The sequence below is a fragment of the Clinocottus analis genome, unplaced genomic scaffold (genome assembly GCF_023055335.1).
Source record: "Clinocottus analis isolate CAN_PGR_092001 unplaced genomic scaffold, fCliAna1.0.p SCAF_20, whole genome shotgun sequence".
Classification (NCBI taxonomy): domain Eukaryota; kingdom Metazoa; phylum Chordata; class Actinopteri; order Perciformes; family Cottidae; genus Clinocottus; species Clinocottus analis.
Window position 1 is genome coordinate 16,197,501 of NW_027175932.1, and position 16,632 is coordinate 16,214,132.

A 16,632-nucleotide genomic window follows, 5' to 3' on the forward strand; every position below is an offset into this window, starting at 1 on the left:
GAGGATCACTGGAGCAGCCTCTCTGAACGATGTTCTCTGAAATGAAAGTGAAACAAGTTTTTTCTGCTGTTCCGTCTCTCGAAACAGAAAACAGATCTCAGATGAACATGGAGCATAAACTGAGAGCGGCCGTATCAAATAAACAACCCAGTTCATATTTGTAGAGGAAAGCTACTGCTTTCCTCTACAAATACAGCTCACTGCAGTAAATGTAGGTTGTATCAGTAATACAGTAATACTGATACAACCTGACGCTCACATAGCTGCACTCATTCTGTTTTGTCAAAAAAATATTAGCTTGTTTTCAATAATGAGCTCTTTAGTAGTAACTATTTATTTTATTTTTTTTGCACATAGAGAATGTTATTTCCATTGTTCCAAGTGATTGCAATTAAAAACAAATTGGTCTGATGGAGCAACCTGGTTTACTTAAAAGTTATTGCAATTTTCTTTATTCTGCCACTATAAAAGCACAGAAGGAGTCACAAAATGATGTTATTTACAGAAAAAGTTTGAGAACCACTGCTTTAAGTGTCTGTGTCCGTCGTCTCCGTCGTCACCTCCCTCCTTCCTCTACTGAAGATATAAACCTTGGGGAAACACTGTATTACTTTATTAATATAAACAACCCAGTTCATGGTTTTACTTTATTAACGAGATTGGAATAGAAATGAAAGAAGGAATATGAAAGTGAAACCAAGGGATTTTACACCGAGTGTCGAAATGAGTGAGGAGTCCTTACTTTAAATCCAAGTCGGTTGTTTATTTTGTAAACTTGTAGAAACGATATTAACTTAATTACAACCGAGTATGTAACTTGACAGTTAACTTGACAGTTAACTTGACGGGAGGTGCGCGCCATGCACCCCACTGCGCATGTGCACTTCCTGGAGTACGGTGTCCCGTAGCATGCATACAGAGCGCGAACATAGTCATTCACCAGAATGATCTACGTCCCCATTCTTTAGTTTGTGCCCTCCATAAAGAACAAATAGAAGGCTGGGCATTACCTAACAAGATAATAACATAGCTGTTGCTTTTTTTTAACTTTGCGACATTGTTATATAGAATAGAAATTAATAACAGTTTCAAACAACCATCTTTAAATATACTTGGACGGTAATTAACCAACTTATGCATTGATTTTGCAAGACATTCCAACATTCATCACACTTCAACTAGACATACTAAGTCCCATAGAGTCCAGTGCGGATTCATCGCTCTTTCTTCAGCTTATAATAACCCAATGTTCATTGCACAAACTTTGGGTTTGGCCTGCAAATGCGACCTGAGCGCGTCACATATAGTGAGTTACCCAGTGTGACCTCTGTAGGAGAGCGGGCTGCAGGCCTCCGCTGCTCACTGGTGGATTGCTGAGGTGTTGCCGGAGTCAGTTGAGATGTTTGCAGCCTGGAGGGGAAACTGTCCGGTGCAGTTGGGTCGGCATGTTGGCGACCGAGGTCTGCAGGGTCAACCTGTCCTAGTGGTGGCTCAGCGACAAGAAAGATATGACGGCGATTTCTCCTGTTGGCCCCTCCATCGGACTCGATTATGTATGAGCGTGGTTCCTTGCACCTTTCTCTCACAGTGCCCAGACGGTCGTGTCCCTTAGTAGTCCGCATCCTGACGACTTGTCCCTCTGAGAGTGGCTGTAGTGGGCGGCTTGACGCATCATAGTATCGCTTTTGGGTGAGTCTTTTATTCTGGAGTTGGGCAGTAACCTGCTTTGTGATTTTTGGGGCTGGCTCTAACAGTCTGGTGCTGACAGGAAGAGCTGAGCGTGTCTGTCGTGACATCAGACGTTCAGCGGGTGAGCCCAATGCTTGGTCGCGGGGAATATTTCTGATGTTCAGCAGATTGAGGAAGATGTCGGTCCCGTCTCTGTGAGATTTCTCCATCAATTGTTTGGCACTGCGAACCGCCCTTTCTGCCAATCCGTTCGATTGTGGATATTCCGGGCTGCTGGTGACATGGATAAAGTCTCACTGTATGGCGAAATCTTTGAAAGGTAGGCTTGTATACTGCCTTGCATTGTCAGTGATGAGTGTGAGGCGTACCGTGAACGGAAAAGTGCCTTTTCAGCTTTGTGACCACAGCTGCTGAAGTTGCGTCACGGAGGAGGTCAATTTCATACCATCCTGAGTAAGACTCTACCAGCACCTGGCATTGTTGTCCGTGCCACTCGAACATATCAGTAGCCACTGTGGACCATGGCAAGACTGGAACCGCAGAGGTTCCTTTTGCTGGTGCGGTCTGCTGCTATTGCAGACGGAGCACTACAGCAGCTCCTCCGCAATGTCATTGTTCATTGTCGGCCAAAAGACTGTGCTCCTGGCTCTGCGCTTGGTTGACTCTAAACCTGGGTGACCCCTGTGTATAATGTTAATTTATTCTTGGTGTAGAGAACTTGGAATCACGGTTCTATGGCCTTTAATAACTATCCCGTCCTCCACTACCAACTCATCTCTGTGAGGGAAGAATGGACGAATGGAAGGGTGGACGCTGCGTTCTTTGTCAGGCCAACCACGGTGGATGACTGTGCTCAGAGTCTGTAGTACTTGATCCTGTGCTGTGTGGGTCCGGAGCTCCTCCAGTCTGTTAGTCGAGATGTAGCTAATAGACATCACCTCAAACGTGTCGTCTGCAGCTGGACTTTGTGAGATGGTATTGTTTGGCGCCCGTGATAGGGTATCAGCTAGGTACATGTGCTTACCCTTCTTGTAAACTAGTGTGATGTCATAGGCTTGTAACTGTAGTAAAATCCTTTGTAGTCGGGCAGGAGCAGTGTGGATGGATTTCTTCAGGATTGTGACAAGGGGTTAGTGGTCCGTTTCAACGACCGTGGGCTTCCCATACACGTAATCCTGGAATTTGGTGCATGCAAACACCACTGCCAAAAGCTCCTTTTGGATTTGTGCATATCGTGTTTCTGGGTCCATAAGTGTAAGCAACTGGCCTCCCATCCTGCAGACATGCAGCACCCAGTCCATGACATGACACATCACAGGTCAGCGTGACTGGTTTTCTTACGTCGTACTAGGATAGAATTGGTGAACTGAATAAGCATGACTTGAGACGGTCGAACGCCTGCTGATGCTGTGGAAACCAACGCCACGCAGTGTCTTTGTGTGTGAGCTGTCTCAGAGGTGCAGCAATATCGCTGAGGTTTGGGATAAACTTCCCAAGGTAATTCACCATGCCAAGGAATCGCTGCATGGCTAGGACGTCCTGAGGGACTGGCATGTTTGTGATCGCCACTTTTTTGCCGGGGTCGGCCTTGAGGCCCTCCTTTGTGAATATGTGACCCACATAACAGACCTGGTCCAGGCGGAACTTGCACTTGAGAGGGTTGAGCTTGAGGTTTATCTCTCGTGCCCGGTCGAGCACTTTCTTTAGGTTGGCATCGTGTTCTGCGGTATCACAGCCTCCTATGATGATGTCATCTACTATGATAGCACACGAATACCCTGCAAACAGTTGTTTCATTGTGCGCTGGAACACCTCGCTTGCTGAGCATATGCCGAATAGCATGCGGAGGAATCTGTACTGCCCGAAAGGCGTACTGAATGTGGTCAGCATTGATGACTTATGGTCGAGCCGTATTTGCCAAAATGAGCTCTTTGCATCGAGAACGGAGAACACTATAGCACCTGACATCTGGGTAGCAACTTCCTCGACGCTGTGCATTGGATAGTGGGTCTCTTCAGGGCTGTGTTGAGGTCTTTTGGATTGATGCACAGCCTGATTTCCTGTTTTTCCTTTTTGTGTGCTGCAACCATAGACGAAACCCAGTCTGTAGATTCAGCAACTGTGGTTATGACACCTTTGTTCTGCATGCTGTTGAGCTAAGCTTTAACTCGTGCTTGCAATGCCACCGGGATGCGGTGTGCTGGACGAACTACCCGTTGTACGGCTGGATCCAGTGTCATGGAGTATGTGATAGGGAGTTCTCCAAGCTCTAACACATCTTTGTATTGTACCTGGACCTGTTTGATGAATTCAGCATTGCTCTCAGTGTTGACCTGATGAACGTGTGCGCTCATTGCGACAATTCCGAATCGCACACACGCATGGAATCCCAATAGTGGCACTACATCTCTGTCCACTATGAAAAAAGGTAGTGTGTGTTGCTGTTAATCTAAACAACAAAGCAGTGTGGCTATGCCTATAGTCTCTATTTTGCTGCCTCCATAAGGCACAAGGTTGATATCTTTACTTTGTTCCACTGGTCGCTTGCCATTCTCCAGCTGTCGGAAAGTGTCTATTGACATCACCTTGCACTTTGCGCCCGTGTCAACCTTCATCTCGATTGGCCGGTCGTGTACATGTAGTGTAACAAATCCTTCATCTTGTTCTTCTGTTTGAGGATTGACAGTGTCCACTGTGAGACCATCCACATAGAAAGTGTCGTCACTGGCACTGTCATTGGGCTGTTGTAGCTCTAACTGGTGCACTGATCTTCCGCGGTGGCTGCCTCCACAGTTATTGCAGTTTGCAATGGATCTTGCCTCACGATGGCCTGCTTGAGGTCTAGGTCTTGACCTGTTGTACCAACCACTGGAGTTGGGCTGAATTGCGTCAACAGTAGTAGCTGTTTGGGGCTGGGCTAGAGCCTTATTACTCTCCTCAGTCATTTCATAGATGCGGCAGATTGTAATGGCTTTATTCAGGGTTAATTCACTGTCACTTTCTTATACTGTCATTTCTGATGCCACACACTATTCTGTCACAAATCAGTTCATCTGTCAGGTCTCCAAAGTGACAACTTCTAGCTTTGATCCTCACGTCAGTGACGTAGGATTCAATAGTCTCACCTTGCTTTTGATTTCTTGAATGGAATTTGTGTCTCTCCATAGTTTTGTTGTGTTGAGGGTTACACACTTCCCGAAATTTCAGTTTCAAGCACTCTGGGTTTTCTCTGGATTCAGCCGGAACGATGACGGCTCCATTCTCACCAAGCGCTCTCACCTCTGCTGTGTAAACCAATGAACGCTCCCGTTCGACGGCCTTCGCTCCTGCGAGATCGAGGAGGAAATACCTTTGTCCGAACAGTCTTGTCTGAGTGCGCCGCTACTATGAAGATATCATACTCTTGTTCAAAAATCCGCCAATTCTCTGCGATGTTCCCGTCAAAAACGAGGGGGTCTGGTCTGCGAAATCCATCTGCCATATTTTCCGTACTTTGAGACGTTAGCTTAGTTGTCCGCTCCGCATGAGGAAAAAAATCACAGGCAATAGATTTATCCCTCTTCTGACACCATGTCGAAATGAGTGAGGAGTCCTTACATTAAATCCAAGTCGGTTGTTCATTTTGTAAACTTGCAGAAACGATATGAACTTATTTACAATTAAGTATAACAGGCTAACAGTTAACTTGACGGGAGGTGCGCGCCATGCACCCCACTGCGCATGTGCACTTCCTGGAGTACGGTGTGCCGTAGCGTGCACACAGAGCGCGAACATAGTCATTCACCAGAATGATCTACAGAGTACAAAGCTACTAAACTGTTTCTGTTCAGTTTCAACCTGCTGAATTAAATACGTTATCCCACGAACGATGTGTCATGTGTGTCTCATGTCCATTTATGTTGTTATGGTTTATATGCAGATTATAATTCGATCATAAAAATATGCAGACAACAGTTTATGAAACACAACTTGATATGTTTTATTGTAATGTAACAAAACAGTTGATTAAAAAGATGATAATCATAAACAGGAGTCAGGCTGAAGAGCTCGACCAGTTTAACTCTTTCATTAAAGCTTCTGCAACTAAAGTAAAATAAAAGAATGAGGGCTGAAGCTGCAGCTCAGAGAATATAAATACAGCAGCTTCATCACTTTACAGCAGCTTCATCACTTTACAGCAGTTTCATCACTTTACAGCAGCTTCATCACTTTACAGCAGTTTCATCACTTTACAGCGTGTTCAACGTAACGCGCATAGTTTTCCAGCCGGTTTAACAGATTATTGAAAGTATTTACAAGTTACATGATCCGCATTTGTCTTCATGATCGTTTGTTCTCGTGAACGGCCGAAGGATACGTCATTTTGAATGTTGCCGCCGCAAGGGATTGTGGGTCGGCCTTATCTCCTTTCCTTTCGTTAAAGAAGGTCCAGTGGTTCCTAAGCTAAAGGAGCTAAGTTAGGAGGCATGAAGCTCCTTTCCTTTGCGTTTAGAGAATCTGACCGGCTCTTGTCATGCGGCCACTGAGGTACTTCCGGGTCATTTCCCTCAGTGAGGAAGGTTCCTAACCAAAGAGGACTATTCGACCGCAGCTGATGACTTCCTGTACGAGTGCACATTATGTGCTGTGTCTCTGTGCCATAGTCGCCTTGTATAGCACACTTTCTAGTCTTCAAAGACTCACTAACCCTTACACAACATTCTTAGACCAGTGGTTCTAGACCTTTTTTCAGCGATGTTACCCCTGTGGGATATGTTTTCAGCCGAATAACCCAAAAAGTGGAAAATCATTTTTTTGGGTGAAAAACAGATGTACTACACAGCGCTGAGCCATCACGGTCTGATTTAACAGAATAAATACAGTGATCTTCATGAACTTACACGTATATGTTCTTGAATATTTATGAAATAACTTGTTTTAATCTCACATACCCCCTGAAGTACACGTGTGAGAACCTCTAGCGTACAGGTTCTCCACCTTTTCAGTGACGTTCCCCCTGCTGTGATCCAGCCAATTACTCCCTAACCAACGCAAAGCTTTTGTGATTTCTAAATATGTAATACACAGCACAGTGCCATCAGTGTCTGATTTATTATAGAATATATAACATTCTGTGTATGAAACACTTTTATTTTATTGAATATTTTTTTAATACATTATTTTTAAGGATTTTTGAATGAATGCTAACTTTACAAATATTTTTTACAAACCTCACGTACCCCCTGGAGTGCCTTCAAGTACCCCTTTGGAGAACCACTGCCTTAGACACGGACTACGGGAGCAGTTTGGGGTCAAGCCGGGGATGGACCCATCAATGATTAAAGACGTAGGTATGGGTGGAGAAGAAGCCCTACAGCTCCAAGTTCATACCCCACATGTGAAACCTATATTGACATGCTGTTATAGGCCACCATGCTCTCATGCTGGATATCTGAATAACATATGCATGATGCTGGAGAATGCAATGCTGTGGTAAGGATTGTGTGTTTGATTTCAAGCCAATCAGTGTTGATTTTATGGTTAAGACACAATTAAGAGTGATGAACCTTGTGGGTTTGATCATATTGATGGCAGACTGCTTCAGTTATCAGCTGAATCAATATCTAAGCCTGTAGGCCATATTTTCAATTCATGTTTTAAGGAATGTGCTTCCCCTGATCTGTGGGAAATAGCAAAGTTACTCCTTTGTTAAAAAACAGCAGAGAGCCCTTTACAGGTCCAAACAGTCGGCCTATCAGCATTTCTTGAGCAAACTTTTGGAGGGAATTATATTTCAGCAGATCCAGCAATACTTTGCAGAAAACAACATGAAGTCAGATCTACAGCATGAATACAGAGCAGGTTACTCTCCAAGCACTACACTGCATGTCTTACTGTGGTGGTGCTCTTGGATTGCAGCGCAGCCTTTGACAACATAGATCATGAGCTACTGCTCTGAAACTATCTGCATATGGATTCAAAGATTCTGCTATTGACTTATTGAAGCGCTATTTATCAAACAGGCAGCAATGTGTTATGTTTAATGGCTCCCTTTTAAATATTGAGACGCTTCAGTTAGGAATTCCTCAGGGACGCTGCTTTGGCCCTCTTCTACTCTATTTTTGTAAATGACATGTCATATGTATTAAAAATGCAGGAATAGGGATTTATGCGGATGACACGACGATGAATGTATTGTCAGAAAGCATTGAACATGTTATTGAGGTGCTTCACCAAGAGTTAAAGCTGCTTTCTGAATGCATCATGAAGAATAAGCTGAAGTCTTAAAACCACAGGATCCTAATCTGGATCCTTTTTATATTTTTTGCAAATACAACATATAAATCACAAGAAAATATATTGATGTTATACACCAAATTAAACACCAAAGCCTTTGCTCCAAAAATCAGTCAGCCATTAAAAAAAAAAAACTCCAACAGAAAGAAAGATAATCATAAAAGTATAAAACAAACAACAACAAAAATCAGCCCAAAATCAGCATGTTTCCAGAACCAGCAACCATTAGCTTGGTGCTATCAGAAAAAAACCTGATGTCCAGAAGCAGGACGGTTCCACACAGAGTCCAGACCTTCAACATCCTTCCAGCTCAAAGAACCAGAGAGATGAGCCAAAGAGCACAGAAACATGAACCGCTTTATTGCTGCACAATCAGCAAGTACTGCTTACCTTTGTTTTACAGTTTGATAATTGTTGATTTGTGTGCTTGTTGTATTTTAAAGGGATATATTGGTTGTTTAATGAATTTAAAAAATAAAAATCTGAATTTTTTTATTTTTTCTTCTCCAAATGTGACTAAATGTTACAAATGTGAGCCCTCGCCTGACTTTTTTCTGTACTAAATCCTCTCTAACTTTGTTCTGCTTCACTTTATCAAAGTAAAACAATGCAAACAATATGTTAAAAAAAACTTTGAGGTAGGATTTGGAAGAATTTAAAAGCTTACGAACGCATCATTTCTAGGTAAAAATCATGCTAAAAGTGCTTTTTTTCTAGGCGGACCTGAAACTTTACATTGCTTTCTGTGTGTCATCTTCATTCACTCTGAACCAGTAACACTCAGACTGATATTTACACATCTGAGCAAAACTTAACATTATACTTGATTATTAACTCCAAGATTATTCAAATAGCTCTAGTGGTCGCAGAGACACAGCCATTTTAGTTTGTATGTCATTTTCAAGCAAAAGCCTAAAAAGAGGCTCGGGGCTTAAAAGGTGAGAGGTTGTAAAGATGCTCTCATGACAGATGAGAAATGAAGCCTCCTTGTAAAGGCTACTACTGTGGAACAGGTTGAGTCAAACTGCTCGGTGTCACTACTGACGAAACACAGTCATGGTCCACTCAGATTAACAATACAATGGTGAGAATGATGAATGGTATCCATGCCATTAGAAGGATCATCTTCAACACAACAATGAGACTCGTCCAATTCTAGTTCTGTCAATCTGGACCACTGTCCTGTTATCTGGTCCGGTGCCTCAGAGCAAGACATTAGTAAACTTCAGCTTGCTCAGATCAGAGCGGCAGGACGAGCGCTCTGCTGCTCTATGAGGAGTAGTGTGGATGCTCTGCAGGCCAGGCGGTCATGGAGGAGGGTGAGCGGCATGCAGACGTGCTCTGTTTTAAATCCTGTGTATTCCTCACAGAAAGCCGTCAGCTTGTCTTTCCAGCTATCACTTCTAATGAGAGTGATCATACCGGACAGAGTGCTCACTGTCCTCTTCCTCTTGAGAAAACAGCAATGCACAGAGCAACGCACACGGCAATGTGCTCCCTCACATCTGACTAACAAGAAATACATGTGTTTTCAAAAGGAACTTCAGGCAGCAATAATCTGAAAGGAAATTACAGTAGATTAGTTTCTTACTTTAGGTACTTGGACATTGTCTATTATTTTACTGTGTATTTTATGTGTTATTATCTTACTTTATTATTTACTTTGAATGTAAATGCTGTCTCTAAGTCTGTGTTTTTGTTCACCAACATTGATCAGCTGTACTGCATTTATGATTTGTATTGTAATGCTTTTGTCTGGACCCCAGGAGGTCTAGTCTAACATTAGTCTCCACTGCGGTGCAGACTAACGGGGTCCTTCATAAACTAAACTAAACTAATAGATGGACGACCCTCTTGTGACAGTTGTTGTTGATGGATGGTGGTTGATTGGCTGAAGGTCTCACAACCAATCACACGACTGCACACAGACAGCGTTCATCCATCCTGACAGAACATCTGTAAGGACCCTCAATGAGAAGTTTCTCTCAGACGCAGCGTGGGGACAACACTCGCTCCTCCATCTGATGGAGCAGAGAGGAGGAGCAGAGAGGAGGAGCAGAGAGGAGGAGCAGAGAGGAGCAGTGAGGAGCAGAGAGGAGGAGCAGAGAGGAGGAGCAGAGAGGAAGAGCAGAGAGGAGGAGCAGAGAGGAGGAGCAGAGAGGAGGAGCAGAGAGGAAGAGCAGAGAGGAGGAGCAGAGAGGAGCAGTGAGGAGGAGCAGAGAGGAGGAGCAGAGAGGAAGAGCAGAGAGGAGGAGCAGAGAGGAAGAGCAGAGAGGAGGAGCAGAGAGGAGGAGCAGAGAGGAGCAGAGAGGAGGAGCAGAGAGGAGCAGTGAGGAAGAGCAGAGAGGAGGAGCAGAGAGGAGCAGTGAGGAGGAGCAGAGAGGAGCAGTGAGGAGGAGCAGAGAGGAGCAGTGAGGAGGAGCAGAGAGGAGGAGCAGAGAGGAGGAGCAGAGAGGAGGAGCAGAGAGGAAGAGCAGAGAGGAGGAGCAGAGAGGAGGAGCAGAGAGGAGCAGAGAGGAGGAGCAGAGAGGAGCAGTGAGGAAGAGCAGAGAGGAGGAGCAGAGAGGAGCAGTGAGGAGGAGCAGAGAGGAGCAGTGAGGAGGAGAAGAGAGGAGGAGCAGAGAGGAGCAGAGAGGAGGAGAAGAGAGGAGGAGCAGAGAGGAAGAGCAGAGAGGAGGAGCAGAGAGGAGCAGTGAGGAGGAGCAGAGAGGAGGAGCAGAGAGGAGGAGCAGAGAAGAGGAGAAGAGAGGAGGAGCAGAGAGGAGGAGCAGAGAGGAAGAGCAGAGAGGAGGAGCAGAGAGGAAGAGCAGAGAGGAGGAGCAGAGAGGAAGAGCAGAGAGGAGGAGCAGAGAGGAGGAGCAGAGAGGAGCAGTGAGGAGGAGCAGAGAGGAGGAGCAGAGAAGAGGAGCAGAGAGGAGGAGCAGAGAGGAGGAGCAGAGAGGAGGAGCAGAGAAGAGGAGCAGAGAGGAGGAGCAGAGAGGAGGAGCAGAGAGGAGGAGCAGAGAAGAGGAGCAGAGAGGAAGAGCAGAGAGGAAGAGCAGAGAGGAGGAGCAGAGAGGAAGAGCAGAGAGGAGGAGCAGAGAGGAGGAGCAGAGAGGAAGAGCAGAGAGGAGGAGCAGAGAAGAGGAGAAGAGAGGAGGAGCAGAGAGGAGGAGCAGAGAGGAGGAGCAGAGAGGAGGAGCAGAGAGGAAGAGCAGAGAGGAGGAGCAGAGAGGAAGAGCAGAGAGGAGGAGCAGAGAGGAGGAGCAGAGAGGAGCAGTGAGGAGGAGAAGAGAGGAGGAGCAGAGAGGAGGAGCAGAGAGGAGCAGTGAGGAGGAGAAGAGAGGAGGAGCAGAGAGGAAGAGCAGAGAGGAGGAGCAGAGAGGAGGAGCAGAGAGGAAGAGCAGAGAGCAGGAGCAGAGAGGAGGAGCAGAGAGGAAGAGCAGAGAGGAGGAGCAGAGAGGAGGAGCAGAGAGGAGGAGCAGAGAGGAGCAGAGAGGAAGAGCAGAGAAGAGAGGAAGAGCAGTGAGGAGGAGCAGAGAGGAGGAGAAGAGAGGAGGAGCAGAGAGGAGGAGCAGAGAGGAGCAGTGAGTAGGAGCAGAGAGGAGGAGCAGAGAGGAGGAGCAGAGAGGAGCAGAGAGGAAGAGCAGAGAGGAGGAGCAGAGAGGAAGAGCAGAGAGGAGGAGCAGATCCTCTATGGAGGCATTCATCACATCACTGGCTGAGGCCCAGAGCTGCAGATGGTCAGCCATCGAGGCCACTGAGGCGTCCTCACAGGGAGACACAGCTGCTGCAGCACACACACACACACACACACACACACACACACACATTCACTCACACACACAGAATACACACATCCTCTCCTCTTCCAGCTCAAACCAGTAGCCATGGGAACATCAGCTGTCTCTTCATGACATGAGTTATTATCTCCAGGAGAGAATTCATAAGCTCCTCAAGTCTCTTTAGAGACTCTTTCACCGGAAGACTTCTGCAGAGAACTGATCTCATTTGTTTTACATCTCGCTCCATCTCCTTTGACCTCTTCTGTTTGGTATTGACTTTGTAAATGTGAGCGCTCGTTCCTGGACTTCTGCTGGAGACCAGTATGAACGCAGACCTCGTGTCCTTCACCTGTCCTCAACCAGCTGGTCCTTTCCCTCCAATGTCAGTCCTGCAGGTCTGGGTCACGAGAGAAGGAATGATGGCGGCGTCGGCAGTGATGCAGGCGCCGTGTCGGACTGTCAGAGGAACGTCTGCTGGACGCCTTCAGAGGTTAGAGAACACGCTGGAGGAACCGGACACCTCCAGGGTTCCACAGGAGGAACGTCAGGAATACTCTCCTCCTGCCTCCTACCTCCTGCCTCCTACCTCCTGCTTCCTGCCTCCTGCTTCCTGCCTCCTACCTCCTGCCTCCTGCTTCCTGCTTCCTGCCTCCTACCTCCTGCCTCCTGCCTCCTGCTTCCTGCCTCCTGCTTCCTGCCTCCTGCTTCCTGCCTCCTACCTCCTGCTTCCTGCCTCCTACCTCCTGCCTCCTACCTCCTACCTCTTTCCTCCTACCTCTTTCCTCCTTCCTCCTGCCTCCTACCTCCTTCCTCCTGTCTCCTACCTCCTGCCTCCTTCCTCCTGTCTCCTCCCTCCTTCCTCCTACCTCCTTCCTCCTACCTCCTTCCTCCTGCCTCCTGTCTCCTACCTCTTTTTCTATCTTTATTTGGGGACTTTTTTCTGGTTCAGGTCCTGCGACATTATGTCATGAGTACAGATTGTAAAGCAAATCTTGTATTTGTGATTTTGGGCTGTACAAAATAAACTGCATTGAACCAGGCCTTACAAAAAAGTACAATGGTATCACACAACAGAGTCCTTCAGTCCACATCGAAAAAGTGAGATTTTAATGTTTCTCTTTCTTTTATAAAGCAGGTTTAAGGGATATTTTTAAAACAGTGAAAGCACTATGAGACTCAATACACGGAGAAATATAATTAGAAACTGTGCTTTAAATCTTTATAGCTGTGATGTCACAATTGATAAAAAGTAGTGAACATCACTGATGCCTGAAAAACAAGATTATTAACCTCTGACTCAAGCCACTCTTATTTTTCTGTGGCGTCTTGGTTGGTGTATCACGTCCTCATCTTCTCCAGCCTTCATCATGTGTGTCTGGAACTGGACCGTTAAGCTCCACCCCTTCTTTAAAACACACTGTACATCTTACAAACCCTGACAAACGATCACAAACATCCACCAGTGCTCCCAGATCAGATCTGAAAGGTTCAGCGATGCCTCTGCAGAATGATCATTTCCAATTGGATTTCACACCCTTGATAGACTAAATATGTCTTTAATATACAGCATGTGGACTTGTTCATTTTTGTAAAAACTGTCTTTGCTCCACTCGTAAAACACTGGCACAAAGTCTGTTGTCTTGATACCTGAACGCCGTTGGGTTCAGGAGGACACGCAATGTCTTCTTACCTTCAAGATACAAAAGCCTTTGTGTCTCTTTTTAGTCGGCAGGAATGAAAACAATACACAGCAACGAGCACGGAGACTTTCCAGGGTGATAGTGTCATGTCATTCCCAAAAAACCTGAACCCTAACCCTGGTTTAAGGCTGTCACACTGTGCACATGCCACCAGCATGTCTGCCAGCATATCACACACTGTACACGTAGTGTGGGAGAAAGGCCAACTAGCTCCTTTAGCGCTAGCAGAGGAACTCAGCCCCGTCAGGCCAGATGATATGAACACTAATGATGGATCTGAGACAGCGATGGAGGCTGCAGCTCACGCCAGCAGCCCGAGCCCTTCCCCTCTTCCTGTGTCTGCTGAGTGGCATCCTGAAATGATGCTATGGTTGTCTGGAGGTGCGGGCCAGCACTCAGACCAGCAGCACATCCCACGTCATAATGAACCCTCTTCTGCAAACTAGCAGGACAGCAAGCAGCCCCGAGCACAGCGAGAGCAGCGTCCTTTAGAGGAACACACAGCAATGCCCTTGTTCGCCCTTTGGTCCAATGGACGAGCGTCACCACGCAGCATGCTCCCGTCACACCGCTGCAGGAGGCTGCGCGGCGTCGAGCTGCGTGTTTACAGCATCCTTACCTTTACGGATGACGTCCTCGATTTCTTGGTCGAAGCCCAGCCGATGGCATTTCCTCCACAGCCCCATGTTGGTTGAGTTGTACCGCCTGCTGCACTCGTCCGCGGCGCTCATGGCAAACAGCTGCCGTCGGTTCCGGGCCAGCAGCAGCTGCTGCTCCCAGCGGCCGGCCCGCAGCGGCAGGCTCTTGTTGGGGATGTAGATGAAGCCCGGGTCCTTGCGGCGGCTGGAAAAGCTTCGGCACCGCTCCCTGTACCTCCTGGCGTCGGTCTCGTACCAGTGGTCGGAGCACATCGCCACTGCCAGCATGCCCAGCGCGCAGAGAGAGAGAGAGAGCCCGGCGTAGAGCAGCAACTTCCCGGCAGCCATGCTCGCTTCTGTCAGAGCCGCATCAGCACCTCCACACACGGACTGCTCCTCTGCGGCTTCCGCTCACATCACCCTGGAGGGCAGTGCTATATATATATATATATATATATATATATATATATATATATATATATATATATATATATATATATATATATATATATATATATATATATATATAAGATAGATAGATAGATAGATAATAGATAGATAGATAGATAATAGATAGATAGATAGATAGATAGATAGATAGATAGATAGATAGATGAGGCAAACCTTTCCGGTATCACGGCTCACTGGAGGAACGAGCTGTTAAATCTCTGCATTCCGGTGTTTTGGGCACGAGAGGAAGACGCTGTTCTCACGTGAGGATCCTCAGCATCCATCCATCTGAGCAGCAACATCAACATGCACAAAACACATCAGCATTAAGGGCTTCAGTCGAGCACACTGCTATGTTTCACACTACATGCACCTTCATGCACAACACACACACACACACACACACACACACACACACACACACACACACAGGGGGCAGCATATCTACATGTCATCTCTACTAAACCAGGAGCATCATGACTCACATGACAGCTTCATGGAAATGAACCTGCAGAGTCCAGAGGATGCAGACGCAGTCAGCAGAGGGAGAGACGGAGAGACTGCAGCCAATCAGCTGCAGCTGTCTGTGGACCAATCAGCTGCAGCTGTCAGTGGACCAATCAGCTGCAGCTGTCTGTTGACCAATCACCTGCAGCTGTCCCAACTTCTGTGCATTATTTCTAGCCTACTTAAATAAAATGCTCCTGATGTTCTGCATGAAGCTGTTTCTTCTACTCATAACCGGTGTTATTACATAATCAATGGCAGGACTACAGACCCCAGCATGCAGCTGCATCGTGCACACTGTGGTAAACAGCTGCATAGGGTAGCTTTGAACCAGTTTGAACCAGATCTTCTGTCTCTTCTGTTGAGACAGACGTCCATGAGCTGCTGGCCGTCCTCACGCGTCCAGTCTGTGATTCAGTGACTCAGACACATCCAGGCTTTGTCTTCATTGGTTGAACGAGGACCCGCCCCCCTGCTGACTCACTGCATCAGCTGCTTCCGGCTGCTGGGGGAACAGTGGTGGTCCATCTGTGGTGGACAGATGTGGAGGAACCGCTTCGGTCCATTCACTTCTGTTGCAAAAGTGAAATTTAACAGAACAATTCCTCTGGTGGGCTTGAACACTGGATAACATCATTCAAATAAATATATAAAATACATAAATATCTTCATATGTAGCATCTTTTCTAAGAGACTGGACGATGCACGTGTACAGAGTTCATCTGCAGAATGGGGGATGACTGCAGAACAGATGTTCCCTGTCTCCTGCCAGAGGAATGTGCACATGCACATGCACGTGCATGTGCACAGATGTGTTAGGCTGGACCACGGTCAGATTATACTATTAAACCTCCAGGTGTGGAGATAAAACGTATGAATGTTTACATGAAGTCTCTGCCCAGCAGATGAACTAGACAACATTCTGATGACACCAATGCATGCTGGGTATTAGCAGGAGGAAGAGGATCACATTGTTCATCCACTACATCCGGGCTCTGGTCCAGAGGGGCGGCGTCCAGCATCACAGGAGAATCACACTGCACCGGCTGGTTTGCGCTGAAGGTTACACAACATGGACTTACACTCATGTGTAGACACAAAGATGAGTTTTCTTCTCCACATGGAACTACGTCCTGCCATTTCTCCTCCACTCTTCCCACTCCGAGTCCCTCAGCAGCGAACAGTTGTCTGTAATGTGACAAACACTCAAGACCTTCAGCTCCATCAGGGTAGCATCTCTGGTGGAACTGACGTCATCGTCTGCATACTTGTGATGGGAGCAGAGTACAGGAATGTAGTGACATGGATATATATATTTACTCATTAAATCAGGTGGAACTGTTATAAGGCTGCTTTGCCTTTTGAGTGTGTTTTAGTTGTCATGTGTTTATTTGTATCACAAAGTTTGACAGAAATCTGCTTCACAATGAGGCGGAACAGGTTTCACCTCCAACAAACACTTCAGCCTTTGACTTGAGGGTTTGATTCCCACTGCTGCTGTATTCAGTCAGACTGATGTCACACACACACACACACACACACACACACAGTGGACGAGGTGATTTATTTTAGTGTGGCAGTGAAGAAACGTTCCCCGCTCTGGAGGCC

The 16,632-nt window shown here is 46.6% G+C and overlaps 1 protein-coding gene across 3 annotated transcripts in view; it reads right to left on the bottom strand.

Moving 5' to 3' along the window:
- The window catches only part of tmem178bb (transmembrane protein 178Bb), a 38,388-nt gene extending 23,348 nt beyond the window's left edge, over positions 1–15,040 (bottom strand). The window contains exons 1-3 of one of the 3 annotated variants that reach the window (XM_068586683.1): positions 15,003–15,040; positions 14,692–14,805; positions 14,049–14,488 (exon numbers count right to left, since the gene is read on the bottom strand). In XM_068586683.1, coding sequence (XP_068442784.1) covers positions 14,049–14,415 — 367 coding nt within the window. In that variant the 5' untranslated portion in view covers positions 14,416–14,488; positions 14,692–14,805; positions 15,003–15,040. Of the gene's footprint in view, positions 1–14,048; positions 14,502–14,691 lie in introns of all 3 variants that reach the window. The other 2 variants (XM_068586681.1, XM_068586682.1) reach the window with 2 other exon arrangements.
- Positions 15,041–16,632: the final 1,592 nt, after the last annotated feature.